Genomic DNA, 19,513 nt, shown 5'->3' with positions numbered 1-19,513 from the left:
GGGCCCATCAGCTCCAAGTCGTTGTCCTTCAATCTAGTTGTAGAGGGCGCAGGTAAGCTCCAAGTCTAGTCGCCGTTTTCAATTTTTGTTTGCTAGGGTCACAGCCCTAGCTTGTTGCCTTCAGTCTAGTTGTGGAGGGTTCAGCTCACTGGTCCATGTGAGAATCGAACCAGCAACCCTGTTGTTCAGAGCTTGCGCTCTAACCAACTGAGCCATCCGGCTTCCCCACTTCCCTCCTTTTAGTTTTCAGTGAGCAGAAAGATGTGAAAGCTACCTCTGCCAAAGTTATTCTTTGTTTAGAGCTGGCAGGCATATCAGAGGGAAGCTAAAACGAGGTAAATGTGTAGAAATGCTCAACTAAACACTTGGGGGAATCATTAAGACTTAGGACAAAATATAAACACATTAAAATATGGAAGAAATGGACATCAGAATGAACCATCAGGATTAAAGATTTAGAAGTACTTTCTTGGTGTATGCCGGAAAAATGAGACAAAGTAGAAGGAAACAATTTACAAGGTCAATAGGTGCATACACTGTAATATATTTATATTGGCACACACATATAGTTGGATTATATATTCATATATTACAACAATCAAATAATTACCATGGTAGCCATGAGTAGCCTCATTAGTGAATGGTGACCTTGCCTAAGAATAATTATACTGTGCTACTATTTAGGGAAAAGTTAACTACATACCAGGATCTCTTTTCTAAGTCTTTGTATCCATATGCCTTGGAACGGCAAAAGAGGAGCCTCGGTCCAGGGGATAGAGATTTTTCTGTGCCCAGAATAGCCCCAAAAGCAAGACTTAGATGCCGGCCTATTTATTAAGAAAGATGAACCCCAACACTTACTTAAACGAGCTTTGAAAGGAATCCTCTTTCCACATGAACCTTACACCCTCTTTTCTGAAATTAGTCTGGCAGGAAATAGAAATCGAGTTTTTTTGACTGAATCTTGGATGATATATTCAGTGAATTTCACCACCCATCAGTTTTGCCTCCAAGTAAGCAAAAGAATCAGGTCTTGGCTTTTTGTTTTTCTTTTTGTAGGTCATCTCTCTACCTTAGGCTCTCTTGCAACTCGGCACTTGATCGGCTCCTCAGCATGCAATAAACATTGGCTGAATGCCTTCTCCATCCAGCAGTATACTAGGTGCCACAGATAGTGTAGTGAGGGAAAAGACAGAAAAGGTACCCGCCCTCATGGATCTTGCACGCTAGTGAAGGAAGCGCATGCTAATTAAACAATCCCCCAAATAACCCTCATCAGAGTTTATAATTAAAATTGTGTGAAGTAAATTAGTACAGGCTGCTATGGGAGAGTACTAAAAATGTTCCCTGCTGAGCCAGGGAAGGTGTCCCTGAGGAAGGAACATTTGAAATCTTAAGCATAAGTACCAGTCAAATAGTCAAAGAGGGAGCAAAAGTCCGTGTTTTCCAAGTGTTAATTACATTTTGTCTAAGTGTATTTTTGGTCTAATTCTGTCAAAATTTTATATGCATCAATATATAGCCAGAAAGATAGCCAGAAAAACTTCCCTGTAGCTTCTAAATGAAAAGAAAGACTTAAGTCCATACTAATGAAGAACAGCCTCTCCTCTTTCAGAAATGTGCTTTGTCTCGAAAGCGTGTAATGTTCGGATATTAGATGCCGATTTAACTGGTTGGAAATGTATTGTGCTAGTTGAACTTGTTAAGTTCCTGTGAGCTGTAACAGCACTTCTGTCTTACTAATGATGGATTATTACTGCAGTAGCTTCTTTACAAAGGGTTTTCTAATGCCAGACTATTAGGCGGTGGAACCTAGAAAAACACACTTGAGCTCTGTTGCCTTCTCGTAGGCATTCCATCACGGCACCATGCAGGGCACTGAGAGGGGCCTGGGGTTTGGCAGATGGAACAGAAGGCTGGGAATAAAACAAACCTCATCTTCTGGCTGTGCTCTGCTAGAAACTCTCTGCATGACCTTGAGCAAATCCTGTCACCTCTCCATCCTTTTGGGTGTCTCCTATCAGATGTGGATGCCCCGTTTGCACAGAGGTGTTGGGCGAAGTAGCTAACACATTCGTGCAGCGATGTGAAAGTTCTTGACGCCAGCCAAAGAGATAGATGCTATATAAGAGCGAAATGACATACGGGCATTGAAATATGTTGTTGGAGAAGTGCCCTGGAATGTCTTCTTAAGCAGCAGATATGATGAGGAGAGGCAAGCCAAAGCAGAGTGAGGATGCTATCTGAAAAACTCAGCATTCCCTCAAGTTGAAAAACAACCATGAAGACAAAAACTTAAAAAAAAAAAAAAAGTAGAACATCACTCCAAAGCTGCATTATCTTATACTAACTAGAAGTTTTCTGGGAGAACAATTTGTTTCTTTAAATGGATAGGTATTCTTTCAGGAGAATTGGGGCACAAAGCCCAAGGTTCCAATTGAAACATCAAATGGGGTAACTTTTGACAAGCTGTCATTTGTCCATTTTCTCTTCTGACCCAGTGGTTCTCCGGGGCATCAGAGGGGAGAGGAGGATTAATGTTATTGTGCACAGACAAATACACAGTTTCTTGAAGAAAGAAATTCCACTCGTTGAAGTTGACTAGGAAACGTGAGACACTTAGAAGGACCTCCTAACCAGCCTTGCATTTATCTGCCCTGTTATTAGTCAGATGGCGTCAGCTCATAGCCTGAAATTTCGTCTTCTCTCTCCTTGCACAGTTAATTGTAGTACACTCAACATGGGTGGGGGGAGGACAGAGGACCCCAGCATTTCTCTTAGCGCAGAGACAGAGCTGGTTTGTCTCCTTTTTGCGCTTCCTTCTCTCCTCACCATAGAGTTCAAGTCAAACTGTTTCCTGGTTTTATTTGTTTTTCTCCAGTGGGTGCATGGCACTAGCATGGGCCACGGATACCTATTTTGACATAAAGCTTTCCTTTTGAGGGGCAGGTGGGTGTACTTGCAGTGACTCATGAGACACACCTGCAGAGCAGGTGGCAGAATTATTATAGAATCCAGCCATCTCACTGCAAATTGCACTGTGAACTCCTATGATGAGTGAGGAGCGATGGCATCGATTGCTTGTGATTTTAACACCTGATTTTTTTTTTTTTTGGCATCCAAGCACGGGCTGTGTATTGGGAGTTGGACTTGTTCTGTCCCTCATGAGCCACAGCAGCCAGATGGAGTCACGAGTTCACGTGGCAGCATCACTTCGGAAGCTGTCTACATACCTCGATGATAGTGGGGGCAAGAGCCGAACATTTCAGGAGGTAGGAGACGAGGTTCCAGTTTTCTTCCCTTCCCGGTCTTTTGTTTTCCTGTTGCTGCTTATTTTCTACTTCTCACATTTTGGTAACCCTGAAATTAGATTCTTCCCCAGTGTCAACTGGGACAAGGAGAAAATCTGAGTGGCAAACAACCTCTATATTAGACCATAAAGTTTTCAAATGGTGCTGCTATTTAAATCAACGTAGACTGAAATGTGGCGAATAAGATAAGAGCCTTCAGTGAATGCAAACACCTAAGTCAGCAACACTAGAAGGTGCTTTCTAAGAAGAGCTGCCATATCTGGAGGAAGGTTAAATGGAGACTTTAGAATGATGCCCCAGCCAAATGTAACTTTAAAAGATGGCCGGAAAAAAGCTTAAGAAACTGCAGATCAAAAAGGCATTTGCTTTTTTTAATGCCAGCTAGGAGGAAAAATGATGGAGGCAATTTCTCTTCCCACATTAAATGAAGGGCTTTTTCTGTCACGGCACAAAAGTATGCAGACTTGCAGTTCATGTGACACAGTCTGTGTGTTGGCCGTGTTGAGAGGGAATGTCAGAGGCATGTGTGTCTGATGGGCGCAGGTGAAGCTGAATCTCCTGTGCTCTTCTCTGAGAGAGCTGGAGACGACCTCTTGGCCTGGCCAGACTGTCCCTCTCATTAGAGCAGACTCTACTTTGTCCCGGCCTGCCCACGAGCTATTGATGAGTACATAATGGCTGCTGTGTTTCCTTGCTCGGTTCCTCTGCTTTCAGCAAAGGGGCTTGTTGAATCGGTGAATTTCTTTGGGGCACAGAGGGTTGAAATTTTGTTCTAAGACATGCACCACATTTCCATTTTTAAAGCGGTGCAGAGCACATTTAAGTACTACATTTTGTTTTTAAGCAAATAGAGAAAATTTTGCAACTGAGGAGCAAGTTGATTAATAAATGAAAGCAAGGTTTTTATAATCGATGTTTTCATTTGCCATCTGCCTTGATGTTTTGATTTATAAGGCCTTCAGCGAGCATTTTGTTTTTCTCCCCTCTGATGTTTTATTGTCCAATTTCTACCTTAGAAACCTCTTCCTTCTTTCATGCTGTATTAACTAGTGCTGGGAGTTGAACATTTCCACTTTGACTTAAGAGCATCTTTGTAAGGGAGGGTCTTATCATGAAAATGCACTGTAGCAGAGAAGTGGGTGATTAACTTTGGTTTGCAAAAATTGAGGCTCAAATAGATTGTTGCTCAAAGTTACTGAGCCAATAAATGGTCAATATGGGACATACACGAGTATTCTGTTTCTATTCCCAGCTTTCTTTTTTATGTGTAATGTGTCTGTTTATTAATTTACTTATTAAATTATCCTACTGCACTATGAAGTAAGTAGTATTATCTCTGTTTGATTTGTCTGACTCTAAAGCCCATAGAGTGGTCCTTCACGCTCCCTTACTGCTACTAGGGAATCTTAACGTAACAGTGTTTCACTTTCAGTTTCCTCTGCTGTTTGGCCTTGGATTGGAACACGTGGCAATGAGTAACCACCACTGTGATGAATATCTGCTTCTACTGTTGATAGATGCTGTGTTCTGAGTTGATGAGGGAACTTTTTAGTTTAGAGTCTAAAGACATGGATTTGAATCTCACCTCTGTCGCTTGCAATCTATACATGCAGGAGCCTCAAAACCCTTATCTATAAAGTAGTAATAATGACACCCAACTCACAACATTGTTAGGAAATAAGTTAGGCAGCAAAACGGTGCCTGGTCTGTGGTGGGTGTATTTGAATCCAATCCTTGCCCTGGGGAGGAGTTTGACAGAATATTTGTGTCAACTGAACTGTGTTCTTTTATTTTCCCTCATGAAGAAACATTTCCCCGCTGTCTTTTCTTCTCAGGTCCTTGCCTATAGCCTTAGCTGTGTATGTATATCAGCATTCAGTGCTGGAATTATTGAGGCTGCAGAGGCTGAAGATATTATGAACAAGCTTCGACTGTTGGTGGAGAACAACCAGCAGGTTGGAATGTGTGCCCTGATTATTTCTCTCTGTGGGTCTCATGCTGCTGCTAAGTCCTAATTTTGACTTACTCTGAATTAGAGTGTAATGGGATAGTTTTCAGGTCCAGAGCTGAGGAACTTCTAACTATTCTCTTCTCTCACAGCTATAGCCAACAGTCACAGGTGTCTTATTCTCTCCTTATCCTCTGTCTCCTCCTGTAGACTTTCTTTTTGATCTGAGAGACTACAGAGGCTTTTCACTCTCTCCAACTATTGCTCTGTATTTATAAAGTCTTAAAACATGTGGCTAGGAATTAAGAGTTATCTCAGGCTACAGACATAAAATTGTGTATATGTGAATACATAAAGGTCTCTGATGAGGTTAAACCTCAGCAAATTCAAGACAGAATCACTGCCCTTGACTGAATATGTATAGGAAAATTGAAATACCTCTAAATTAAATACCCTTAAATATTCCCTCTGAAATATTATTCAATGTTAAAAAGAAAGGAGATCCTGTCATAAGCTGTAACAGAGACAAACCTTGAGAACATAACGCTAAGTGAAATATGCTATCACAAAAAGACAAATCCTGTATATGATTCTGTTTATATGAGAAACCTAGAGTAGTCAAAAGCATAGAGACAGAAAGTAGAATGATGGTTGGCAGGTTGGTGGGGGAGGGGGCATGGGGAGTTAATTGTTTAATGGAAATAGAGTTTCAGTTTTGCAAGATGGAAATAATTCTGGAAATGGATGGTGGTGATGATTGCACCATATAATGTACATAATGCCACTGAACCGCACAGTTAAAAATAGTTAAGATGGTTATGTTATATGTATTTTACCACAATTTTAAAAAATTAAAAAAAAAACTGTTTTATCTGATAACACATGCTCTAGAATTTCCCCATTGGTGGTGGTGTCTTTTTGTTTTTTTAAGGTTTCTCCAAAGTCTTAATGCTGGCCATAGTGGATTATTTCAGGATTCACTGGTTTTTAAGCTTATATTGTATGGTATTGTTATTATTTCATAGTTATATGCCTGCTCATTTGTAGTAGGTTTTGCAACACCAAAATGTAGAAATTCACATATACAGTGCTCATTATGGGACATGTTCTCTTCTTGTTTGGGAGTTGACTGAACTCGTGTGATCTACTTTCATACTTTCTCCCTCTCAGAATTTGGATCATTTGAGCCAAGCTGCTCAATAGTGCAGTGTTATTTTTCTCAAATAAACCACTCACAGCAGCTGAATCCCTTGCAATTAGACTTGCAATTAGACTTGAATCCTAGAATTCAATTAGACTGTAGTTTCTGTTGTAAGCCAAAGTCTAGATTTTAAAAATCAGGAAATCTCCGATTTTCGGATGGCAAAAGAACTTGTCAGTAGGAAAAGGAGCCCCTAGAAGTGCTTCTGTTGCTATATGTAAACATTCCTGATCTATGCCATTCTTCTTCTTTTTCCTTACTCCTTGTTTTTGTTTATTTGTAACAGACTTCAGGTTTTGCCTTGGCGTTAGGAAACATAGTTCATGGTTTGTCTGTGTGTGGACATGGAAAAGCTGAAGACTTGGGCAACACATTGCTCCCTGCCTGGATCAGAATTGTTCTAGCAGAGGTAGAGGTCACATCTTGCATGTTATTTTACATTTTTTTATAAAGGGTAAAAGGGGCTACTAAACTAGACCATTTATACGTGCTGCGAAAGTCTGTAGCTTAACAATAAAAGAATAGTCAATTTCAAATGAAAGAGAAACGTACTTTTCATCCCTTGTAAATGATATATGTGTCAACTATTATAATTTTTTTTAATTGGCTATTTGGTTAGTGTTTTAATTTTAAAACAGCTCTGTGGTTTTGAAAAATAGAAAAACAAGAAGCCACCTATGATCTAACAACTATAATAACCTATTAATTTATTCAAGTCTGAGGCCATTTTTAGTTCAATGGTACAGGTTATGGTGACCCTACAAATTTAGTACCATTTTGACTGTTTATTTCTCTATGATGTAATAAGTTTTATAGAATTGAAACCCAAGGACTCTTTCCCTATTGACATACTCTGATGCTTTGTTTTCAGGGCACTCCCACAATGCTTTGCTTGGCAGCCCTTCATGGCATGGTGGCCTTGGTAGGCTCCGAAGGGAATGTAATGCAGGTAAAAAAAAAAAAGGGGGGGGGGTGGGGGGATCTAAATGTGTACATAGCCACAGCAAAAGAATACCCAATATCTCAGTGTGCTAAGGACAGAGGAATATATGCTCATGGTAATGGTTATACTGGGTTTTCAGTGACTTGATGTACGGAAAATTGTTATTTGCCGAGAATTCTTTCCATATCGAGATTTGTTCCTTATTTTATTTGGTTTGTAGGGATTAAACGTAATCAATTTACGTACTTTCTAGAAAGTTCCTGAGAAACGTGATTGAATCATAAAACATTTCAAGTCACTCATAAGAAACTCCATTTTTCATGTGTAATGTTTAAGTTTCTGTCTATGTAATTATTATTTCACTTTAAAATGTTTTCCACAGTGGACATCTGTCAGTGTAAATTTATAAGTAATTCTAAGGAATTCCTTTGTTTATATGGTAAGGGTTTATTAAGTGACTGCTACCTGCCACTCTCAACTGGTGCTAGAAAATCAATGATAAATAATGGATGGGCGCTGCTCTCCAGGAGCTCATAGCTTTTGTTGTTGAAATAGCAGGCCATAATGATAAATTATTCCATAGCTTAGAGTATGATAGCTCAGACACTAGGAATGTCATTATTTACTTTTCTGGGATGTTGGGTTGGATATTTCTCCTTGTTCTTCCAGCTGAAGTCCGAAGCCATCCAGACCTCTCATTTTCAAGCCAGACTTAATGAAGTCATTAGAACCGTAACTCAGGTGAGAAGAGGAATTTAAAACCCTTGGGTAGGAAAATAGGTACTCCCCTTTGTTATCTTTTTTCTCTTTCGTGAAACAAACTGTTTTCCTTAGAAAACGAGGAAATCTTTGGTTATTCATGGTGAAGTCAAGGTGCATTTGAAAGTGGTTTCTGGCCCTACATTCGCTGATAAACACGCCCTGCCTCTGGAAAAAAAGAAAGCTGGCATTTTTGAGTTAACTTAAGTTGGCATTGGTTTCCCTTAAAATTTAAAACCTGATCCTTCAAGGAATGTCACGCCCTCAGGACAGGGAAAAAGAAAAAGTGATCAGAGGGCAGGACAGGTATCTAAGTAGAAAGGTCAAGTGGCACTAGTTCAGATGTCACTGTTACAAGTATTTGTGTAACTAATTGTCAGCGTTATCCTTGGCTAAAGAATAATCAGATTTATCTGCTGAGAAATGATTTTATACATAAAGGTTTTTAATTTTTAAAAAATTATTATGTTCATTGCATAATATTTGACAGTATAGAGTGAAAGGAGCTGAAAAAACTACCACTGATGGTCCTCCCACCCCAAAGCAACTGCTTCTAATATTTGGTCATGTTTCTTTTTCAAGCGTATGTGCTTTCTTTGCATAGTTGGTATTCTTAGTGTATATACACCCTTATAGCCTGCTCTTTTTACTTAGCATACTTGTTTTCATCCTTGTAACATATAGGTGAGTATAATACCTACAACATAAAGAAGTTTTAGTAATTCATGCTTTTAAAAGCAAACATAAATCTCTGAACAAAAGAAACTTTCTTTTGCGTGTATGAATATTCATATTCAAAAAAAAGAAGTCGTCTGAGACTTAAGTTGTTATAACTTGGGAGAAAAAATCTATAATTTAAATTAGCTTTAAAATATTTATTATGAATGATAAAACAGTAATAAAACATTTAAAGACAGGAACAAAGTAATACTCCCATTTTTAGAGGTATTTTAATCTTAAGAAACTATCACCTCTTTTTACTTTTCGGATTTTCTTTTTCCATTTTTTGAAAATTCCTTTGAGACTAATGTAACTCATTATAACGTGAGACAAGTACTAGTACCTTCTTCTGTCATCATTAATTGATTGATTGATTGATTCATCTATTCATTCATCCATTCATTCATTCAGCAGCGCTTGTTGAGCGCCTGTGTGTCCCAGGTTTGGTATACTCTACAGGTGATATTACCTCTTGTTATAGAACTTTTCATTATCAGACAAGCCGCCACCTCATAAAAGATTTGTGATTTTCTGTGAGTGGCCTTTTCCTGAATGGAGTTTGGATCTTGCCCTGTCACTGAACTGTTCCATTTTCATCCATAGGTCATCAGTGTGTCTGGGATGATTGGCCTTCAGTCCAATGCAATCTGGCTTCTAGGACATCTTCATCTGTCTACTCTGTCCTCAAATCAAAGGAGAACCTCTGGTAAGATTAGAGCCATAGGACATTGTTAAGAGCATTCATCTTCACGGCAGCCCTAAGTAACGGGTCTCACCATCCCTAATTATACCTCAGAGGAAACGGGCTGTGGAAAGTCTTCCTCACCTCACATGGTCGTGTGGCAGTCAGTGGTGGACACGAAGTTTGAATTCAGATCTATCGGCCTCCAAAGCCCATGCTCTTTTCACTCTTCCTCCCTGCCTCCTTAGAGAACAGTTTAGACATTGAGTCTAACCCCATATTTTACAGATGAAGAACTTGACGATCGGAATGATTACATAACTTACATACAGAGTTAGTTTAGTGACAAATCCAGAAAAAAAGGAACCACGTCCTGGAAGCTTGGACCCGAGTTCTTTTTATTTTGCTAGACGGAATCAATAGCTTGTATACTACTCGTAGTTCATTAGAAGTCTCTTCATATATGGCTGGAGTTCTTCTGGCTCCTGCTTTGGACGAAATAATAGGGTAAATACATTAGAGTTGTGCATCTCCTGGGCCTTGGAACTGAAATCCTAGATCTCGATATAACAAAGCTTTTTCTGTTGGCAGCTTTTTAAAAAAAGCAATAAGAAATATTTGCAGTTCCCACATGCTTCTGTTTGTACGTGGAGATTTTTCTGGGGAGGCATCTGGACCTATATCTGCTCCTTTCTGTTTATAGAATTTTGACCCACTGGCTTTCTTGGACCCAGACCAGAGAGGTCTAGATACCAAAGAGTCCTCATTGAAACCTAATTTCACATGTCCCCCGACAGGTAGTCTATGGGCAGCATCGCGATGAGCACTGACCTCTATGATGACTGCCTCCCTCACTTCCAATCACTCCTTAGCTGCAGAACTAGGATATTATTCCACAACATCCCAGCATAACGAACCTTAGACAGCTGGACACTGTCATATTAAAATGAGAAGAAAAAAAAAAAGCTTAGTTACTATTGGAAACCCTCTGTAATGCTATTAGGTTGGTGCAAAAGTAATTGCAGTTTAAAAGGTTAAAAATAATTGCAAAAACCGCCATTACTTTTGCACCAACCTAACAGTTTTGAAGGTCAGTGCTCTCCTAGTGTCCTGGTGAAGTAACATGTTTATGTCAGGCTTTTGCTTTGTCACATAGGCCTTTTGATTGTTGTGTTATGGGTTACATATACGCGAGTCCGGTCATAGTGAATCATCCTGCACCCGGGTTTTTCAGAACAAAATGATTATATGTCTGGAAAAGTACAGCTACTTGTTTCTGATGGGATTTTCCTATTGAGCCTTTTATTGCAGTAAAAACCAGCTCAAGAAGCAATTATGGGGGACTGGGAGGAAAAGAATCTAGGAAACTCCCAGTACTCAACTAACATAAATGTCGCTGCTTCACTGTTCCAGGTCAGCTAAATCTGATTATTTGTACATGTTGGTCACTCAGGGGACTCTGCCATATGAAGTAAGAGACGGTCTGCTATGAATACTGATTATTGTGTTTCCATAGTTCAGATATATCTGACTCAAGATGTTCTGAAGAAGCTCCTCGAATGGTGGTCTCAGCCTGAAAGCCGAGCAGAGTCCTGGCTGCTACTAAGGAGGTCACAGGATTGGGGCTCAATGATGCTACAATGTGGAAAGGATTTTTTTTGAACCACTTCAGTAAAATTTTCGTCCTCTGTGGTTTTTCAGCCTCTTGGTTACCACCATTTTAGGTCACTTGCACAGCCTAAGCGATTACTTCAGGGCACTTAATCTAATAGAAAAAGTGTGGCCACAGAATATTGTGCTGAGATTAATGGCATAAACATCTCCGCTTTTGTCTCTAGGTTGATGTGGTAGCATGAGATCATTATCTTGCCTTCATTAGTCCTGCCAAGTTCACTGGTTAATCGGATCATTTTCTGTCTCCACAGTTCCCCCTGACTATAGCTATTTGCCTGAAAGCAGTTTTATTAGAGCAGCCATTGGCTTCTTCATTACAGGAGGGAAAAAAGGCAAGTAAACATATTTCTTGAATTTTATTATTCTTTCTACAAGTTAAGAAAATTTGTGTGCCTTCAGCTTGCTTCTGTAGAATTAAACAGTACAAATCTGAAAGGGTGAATATTTTCTTCTGCTAGACCTTTGCAATAGAGATGACCAGAGGCCAACTTCAGTAAGTGCTACATAAACATACACACTGTGTAGTCTCTTGGAATCACTGTATCTGACCTTGGGGCCGGGGGCAGCCCCTGTGAAGACCTTAATCTTCCATTTGGTTATTTCAAAACTGTAAGCGCACATTACTTTTCTTGTTAATTTCAAGTGAGTGTGACTGAAAAAGAGAAAACACACCTGGGAGCAGTTTGTATTTCAGGACCTGACCTGGGCATAGGTCTTCTCCCTGAGCCTTGTATGATGACTATGTTGTTGGAATCACGGGCTCCAGGTCTTAGTTTTAGCTTATGTTCTGTTTCTCTGCAAACATTTGTCCCTTTGTGATTCTGTGTTGCTGTGACCCACACTAGAGCACAAGCAACCTGAAGACAGAGATTGGGTGCCTTTCGTTTTAACTAGAGCCGGAAGAATGCCCTATCAGTTATTAATTAAATATCTTTAATGATACATATATACTGTGCAGTGCTGTGACGAAAAGACGGATTAGAACTGAACATGTCACAGCTCAGGAACCAGTTTCATTCATGTAATAAGCGTTCACGGATATTTGCTAGTTTCATTCTTCCTTGGGCTGGTTAGGTCAGTCTGGGCAAAACCAGTGCCTGTATTACAGGACCATACCAATATCAGGGGAAAAAAATGTTTTTAAGCAAATTAAAATGAAAAAATCTGGAGGAAGGAAATTTGATTAGTGAAGGTTGTGGAAGAATAAAATCTTACAATTGAAAGAGACATTAAAGTTCACGTGGTCTAATTTCCCACTGGGTATAATAATCCCGGGAGCTTCCAGATTATAAACTACTCTCATTGCTTGGATGTGAATTCCTTTAGTTTCGGGAGTTCTAGAAATTGTGCTATTATCCTAGGATATTATATATCCTCAGTGCAAACTGATACAAGGTTATGTCATTGTTGTACATAATATATTTATCTATAAACATGTCATATATTAATCATAACATGGAGTTAATTGTTTATAGTGCCTTAAATTAAGTCTATTTAAAAAATATCATAATGTCTTCATTGTAAAAAAATTGAATTCTTACTAAAGGAGCATCTAAAATTTCCATGGCCTGAATAATTCTAGGAATATATATTTTCGCCAATTTTTTTTATGAGTTTGCTCACTGATATCTTTTAGAATTTTTAAATGATGATAATGTGAGATAATTTCCATAATAAATAAAATAAAAATTCTTAAGGTCAAATGAAAGATAAACTCTTTTCTAGTGAATAAAATGACATTTGGCTCCCCAGATCCATATTTCTTGGCAGAAATTTTCTCTGAATCCTGTGGGAAAATTTTAATTAAATGTAACTTTTTTATGATTACGCAGTTATGGCACGACAGGCAATATTCTGCTCGAAAACTGAAAAATCAGGTAGAACTGGCGCCAGTGACGTTATATGCAATCTTGCTGCAAGCTATTTTAGAACAGATGAATGAAGTATTAAAAACTGCCATATTACCAATCAGATGTTTAGTATTTTCAGGTTGTGGGAGAGGTCTGCCTTCTTGTCAGGTTTGCTGACTAGATTCAGAGGGAAATCTATTCAGCCTTACACATTACTAATGATGACCCCAGAGGAGTGGGGGCCGTGGGAGGCTGACCTCCGCCTCGAAAGCCCATTTACAAAAACAAAACCAGACCCTGCTCTATGGGGCTACATGGGATGGCCAAATGCGGAGGTGTGCATGCAAACGAGTGTTTTCTTCTTCAATATGCCCAGCTCATTTGAATTTTAATAACTCCCTTCTGAAGCAGCTTTTGAGTTTAAATGTCTGGATGTCACTCACCAGAGCCCAGTGGGGCTGCTGATAGGAAGGATGACAACTTTGGCGAGCTCTTTTGAGGAAGAAATGGCTTTAGAGAATAAAAATCACGCTTGGCATAGGCAGAAGAGAGCAGATTTTAGGGAGAGCATGGCTTCATTGCCTCTGCGTGCTATTTAATAACTCATAGGGGGAAGAAAACTGTGATGAGTTATCCCTTAGCCACACTTAATGCCAGGAGAAGATTGGGCATCATGATCTCAATTGTAGCCAATCAAATTTGTGATAGCAAATATATTCGTCTGCTTTCTAATGCTTAGGGCTTTTCTCACTTTAATATTCATGTGATAGAATAGATGAGATGATCATAGCATCCTACATGTTCATAGCAGGTCTACATTGTAAAACCATACCAAATCAATGAAATTCCTTCTAGCTTTTAAAGACTTCAATTAATAGCTTTGAATGTAACTTTTTTGCTGTACCCTATAACATTCTCTGTTCCCTAATAGTCTTGGCCTTCTTCTAGCAGATGTATTATTCCTTAACCTTTGTCATTATATACTCCTATGGACATTGACTATGCTAGGCTTAAAATTGGCTCATAATCTAATTCCTCCTTCATGGAATTATTTTTCCCTTTGAGGGCCTTTAATATTTGACTCTTTTGCTTCTTTTCTATTTATTTTTTTCTTATTTTCTGACTTCTGATCTTTTTTTACCTCAACCTCATAACATATTCAGATTTCATGAAGATTTTATCTACCTCTTTATGAAACATTTGAAATATATTAGAAGTACTTAATAAAAGGAATCATTTCTTTTTTATGTCAACATTAGATATTTCTATGTAACAACTTAAGATTATTTTTCTTATTCTGTTGCTGGGGAATGTGACTAATTTTTTAAGCTTGTATTTTTCTGTTAGGCTTTAAAGTTCACAGTAAGAAGTATTACTTGAGGAAAGTATATTTAAATCCTTGTAATAAAGTCATTCTGAACGGTATTTTTCTTGATATGAATTCATTGGTCAGTGATCTGTGTATATAAGAATTGGATTGTACATAAACTATAGATAGGTATTCTCAATTTTTTTTTAGACTCTTAATATGAGATATAATTGTTGACACCTCTAGCCAGAGGAGCAGAATTAGTGAATTCTCTGTGTAGAATAAAGAATATGAGAAAACTGTCCTATTTTTCTCATGAAATTATGTAATCAGTTGCCAAGATTGTATTATTTTAAAGTATTTTAATTAGTGATAATTTACTTATACAGTTCTTTTAAAAATATTATTCTAAATGGATGCACGTGTATAGTATTAAGTTTAAAAATGGTATAAAGAAAAAAGAATCTCCTATAATCTCACCAACTAAGAGATAGCCACAATAGATACTCCAATACATGTCCTTCTAGATGTGTGTGCATTATGCTGAGTCATAAAATTTATATGATTTTGTTGCCTGATTTTTAGAAATTGGACACGTTTCCATATAAATGGACATAAGTACCAGCCATCTCCTCCAAAAGGAGGCTCTGGGGGGAAAGTATGAAAAGAATCCTTGCATCACTTTCTAGATATTTCTTAATATGTTTTTGGGGTGCTTGATTTCTATTTTTTGTTGTAAACACCATGAAAATGCATGAAACGAAAAAAACCACCAATTATCCCAAAACTCTCTAGCAACTACTATAGCTTTTATGCACACACCATTTTTACATATTTCCAAGTATACATATACTTTGTATTTTTAACTTAATATTATGTTATAAACATTTACCTAATTTCCATACATCTTCACAATTATCATTTTTAAATGACTATAAACTATTCCATCAAGTTAATCATAATTAACTTAACCATTTCCCTGTTGGTCATTTTTTATATTTCTGTTACAGAGAACATCTTTATATATGTAGCTCCCTTCTGCATGTACCTTTCCTTAGGATAAATTCTCAGCAGTTTATTAATGGGCAAGAAGAGTGAGGATTTGGTGACTGTAGGATGGCATGGCCTCATTGCTCTTCAGAAGGATTGTACCAAATATTATTCCTTCAGCCATGTATGAATGTACAAAGCAGTAGACTGTAGAGGTTCAAAGCATGGGGGTCAGACTGCCTGGATCATGCCCCACTTCTACCACTTGCCGGCTTTGTAACTTCAGGCAAGCTGCTCAAGTCGCTAAGCCTCAATTGCTTCTGTAAAGTGGAGAAAATAATGGCATCTTCTTTATAGAGTTTTTGTGAGGATTATGAGTTTATGAGTCACTTTATGTAACAGGACTTAGAAAGCAAAATAAGGAATAATCCCTTTCTAGTTATCATATTACAAACATATAGATATGTTGGCCAACATATAGATGGCTACATACAAGATGATTGACCTGACTATCCCATATACCTATATACAGGTATATATATATATAGTCCATGTATCCCATGTAGTCAACATACAAATGACTACAGTGAAAACCAGGCAGGTATAAAATGATTACCTTAAGACGGCTTTAACTTGCATTTTGTTGCCAGAAGGAATGAACATTTTTGTATGTATTTACCCTATTCAAAATGTTGTTTGTTTCTTTTAATTAAACTTTAGACAGTTACTTTTTAAAAAATATACACCTTTTTTTCTTTTACTTTTTATTTTGAAATAATTTCAATCTTACAAAACAGTGAAACAGCCAGAGAACTCCGGTATTCCTTTCACCCGGAGACCCTATTCACGTTGCACTGACAGTCCAAATGGTGTCTTTAGCAGGAAAAATTTAATCCTGTCACGCTGTACTTACCGTGGTTCCCCAAAAATAAAACCTAGCTAGACCATCAGCTCTAACGTGTTTTTGGAGCAAAAATTAATAGAAGACCTGGTCTTATTTTACTATAATATAAGACTGGCCTTATATAATATGATATTATATAAGACCGGTTCTTATTTTACTATAAGACAGGGTCTTATATAATATAAGACCTGGTCTTACATTAATTTTTGCTCCAAAAGATGCATTAATGCTGATTGTCCAGCTAGGTCTTATTTTCAGGGGAACACAGTATTTATCATATCTTTTCAATCTCCTTCAATCTGGAACAGTTCCTCAGTTGTTCTTTGTCTTTCATGACTTTCACATGTTTGAGATTAGAAGTGATGTATTTCGTGCAACATTCTTCTGTTTGGGTTTGCCTGTTGCTCTTCATAGGATAGTCAGGTCAATCAACTTTGGCAGGAATATCAGGGACATAGAGCCCTGCTCTTCTCAGGGCATCCCGTAAGTGGTACAGGTTGTTTGTCTACCTACGCCAGTGAACGGTGACATTAGTTAGGATCACTTGCATTAGGTGATACCTTCCAGGTTTCTCCACCAGTTTTCTCTGCTAGTAATTTTCTCTTTTTCCTTTATCATCAATCAATACTTTATATGTATGGAGATATTTTGAGACCTTATGAATATCCCATTGGTCCTCCTACTTTCACCCATTAGTTTTAGTATTCATTAATGTTTTCTTGCTTGAATTAACTATTACTATGATGATGGCCGAAAGGTGATTGTTAAAATTCGTAAAATTTATATATATTTTAGTAGGCATTCTTCTAAGGAAGAATTCCTCCCTCTCTCTTTCCTTCTCTCCCCGCCCTACCCTTTTTTCTTTCTTTCTTAGTATGATTCATTATTTTGATCCTCAGATTATTCCAGATTAGATCAGTAAGAACCTCTTTAAGTTGGCTCTTGTGTCCTTTTGATCTGACCCTATCACTCTTTGAGTACTTTTTTTCTTTGTGGCATAAGGTGTTCTGGGCTCATCTTGTATTATCCTTAGTCCTGTAAGTGCCAGATAGATCAGGTTCCTTTGGGAGGAGGATACTATTTAGAAGCTAAGATCTGGCTACAAGTTATCTCATTGCTACTGGGAAAATCACTGCTCCCAGGCCCTTTCAGGAAACAGAATTAGGAAATTCTCTCTCTCCCTCTCTCCCTCTCCTTCCCGCCCTCCTCCCTGTCTCTCTCATGTCTATATTTATTTCTATATCTAGCTATATATATTGAAAACCACAGGTTCACACCAATATCTCCAATTCCAATTTAACACCACAGGGTTCATTCTACCTTTCCCTCTTCATATTTGCAAATTTCTTCTCTGACAGTAAGAAACCTGGCTCCCATTATTCTCAATATATTTGCTCATTTCCTCAGTCCCCCTAAATGTAATCAAACTCCTATCCCCACTGGGCGACAGCCCTGCTAAAGCTGCCTTTCTCTCTCAGGTCCTGATCTCCACTGGACAGCCTTGACAGCCTTCCTGGTGCTAAGGGGCCCAGGGGTGTTTTTGCTCTGATAACTCTGATTGTTGTTGAAGTACTTGGTCTTAAGACAAAACATCCCACCAACTCTTAGTATCTGACTGACAGAATCATCAACTGTTTTCAATGACTGTCATAATCGTAGAGTAGTTTCTGTCAAAGGGCTAAGTATCTCCTAGTCCCCACAAATATGCCATGCTGTAATTATCTCTACCTGTGTTTTTCTGAGGACTTTGGAAAATTCTTACTCATCTTTAACATCTTGGTTATAACATTCTCTCCTCAGTGGGTGAAGAGAGAGGATTCCCCAATGGTCCCAGATTAGTTTAGCTTTCTTATATGATACTCTCCTATATGTTTTTCATAGTACTTGTGTGTGATTATTTGCTTAATTATTTATGGTTCTTTAATATCTGTCTTTCCTATTAGACTATAATTTCCTCAAGAGCAGGAAGAACATCTGTGTTTTATCCTATATGCTTAGAGCAGAGTACTTGGCATGTAATGGTTTTCAAATATTTGTTGATCTACAGCTTTAAGCATATATATATGAATGGATAATTCTGAGCTAAGTCGCTTCTAAACAACGTTGAAGATGGAGAGTGAAGACATGCCACACACTATGCAAGTGACTGCTGGTGATGGGAATACACGCATCACTGACCGGCAGCCTGCTTGTGAGCGGACTGTTACCATAGGGCTTAGACGTGTGCCTTGTGGCACTGAGCGCTGATCCGCTGTGTAGCCAAAGTATGTGTGCTAATGGGTCCTGGTGTAATGCATTATGTTCGGATATGCCACTTACATCAGGGTTCTTTGAGGCTGTCAGCTGAACGAGAGCTTTAAAACGACGTTGTATCTAGATTTTAAAACATCTGAATCCTGTTAACAAGTGCTGTTAAGTCTTCTCAGTTCCATACCCATTGTCTATAAAGCATGTCAGTATCTCCTTTTTATCTAAGGTACTTGTTTGAAAGACAAAGCACTGTGATGAGGGAGCTGACCATCCCTATTGCTGAGATTTGGGTTCTTGTGTTCAGATCTCTGGGGAAGGAACCCTGTGATGCCATTCTCCGCAGGCTTTGGGACTCCCTCTCTTCTCATACATACCCCCAAATTCATGGAACTGCCAAGTATTTACTTCATTCCTTTCATTCCAGTTAGTGTCAGAATTAGTTCCCCGCAAGTAGAGTGGAAAATTTTCTGTGATTCTGGTTATGTTATTCAGTACTGATTCTCTGCCCTTTAAAAGTGGAAGATTTATTGTGTTATAGCACTTTCTTGATTTTCAACCCTATGCTCCATTTCACAAGTTCTTGTTTCTGACACTTGGTTGTATATCAGATCAATTCTGAAGAGCATAGAAGCCACATCAATAGTGTACAATAAAATGCAGTTATTGGTGAAAGTTCTGTTGTCCTGTCAAGGGAGAGCTCGTTGTTTAAGCAATAAAGCATTTGGAAAATGGTCATATTTCACACTGGATCCTGGTTTTAGAGGGTAAGTTGAATGTCTTTCTTTATTCCCTAGATGCTCTGGAAACTGCAAAATTTCTATAGTGAATTCTGTAGAAGGACCTGGAATAAAATTTTATGTAATTTTGAAAACACTTGATCTGAAAAACAAAAATTGATAGAAATCTGTTTTTGAATTAATGACTTCCAATGTAGGACTGGATTCATGTCCTTAACAGGAGAGAATAGTAATT

At 38.3% G+C, this 19,513-nt stretch overlaps 1 protein-coding gene across 1 annotated transcript in view; it reads left to right on the top strand.

Annotated features, from left to right (window-relative positions):
- FOCAD (focadhesin) overlaps positions 1 to 19,513 on the top strand; it is a 272,571-nt gene that overhangs the window by 224,887 nt on the left and 28,171 nt on the right. Inside the window, exons 29-35 of the mRNA XM_033123525.1 lie at positions 3,125 to 3,272; positions 5,147 to 5,266; positions 6,747 to 6,869; positions 7,332 to 7,409; positions 8,073 to 8,144; positions 9,486 to 9,588; positions 11,490 to 11,570. Coding sequence (XP_032979416.1) covers positions 3,125 to 3,272; positions 5,147 to 5,266; positions 6,747 to 6,869; positions 7,332 to 7,409; positions 8,073 to 8,144; positions 9,486 to 9,588; positions 11,490 to 11,570 — 725 coding nt within the window. The remainder of the gene's footprint in view (positions 1 to 3,124; positions 3,273 to 5,146; positions 5,267 to 6,746; positions 6,870 to 7,331; positions 7,410 to 8,072; positions 8,145 to 9,485; positions 9,589 to 11,489; positions 11,571 to 19,513) is intronic.

Source organism: Rhinolophus ferrumequinum, chromosome 12, assembly GCF_004115265.2.
Source record: "Rhinolophus ferrumequinum isolate MPI-CBG mRhiFer1 chromosome 12, mRhiFer1_v1.p, whole genome shotgun sequence".
Taxonomy (NCBI): Eukaryota; Metazoa; Chordata; class Mammalia; order Chiroptera; family Rhinolophidae; genus Rhinolophus; species Rhinolophus ferrumequinum.
The sequence above is the reverse complement of the archived record's forward strand: the minus strand, read 5'-3'. Positions and strand labels throughout refer to the sequence as shown.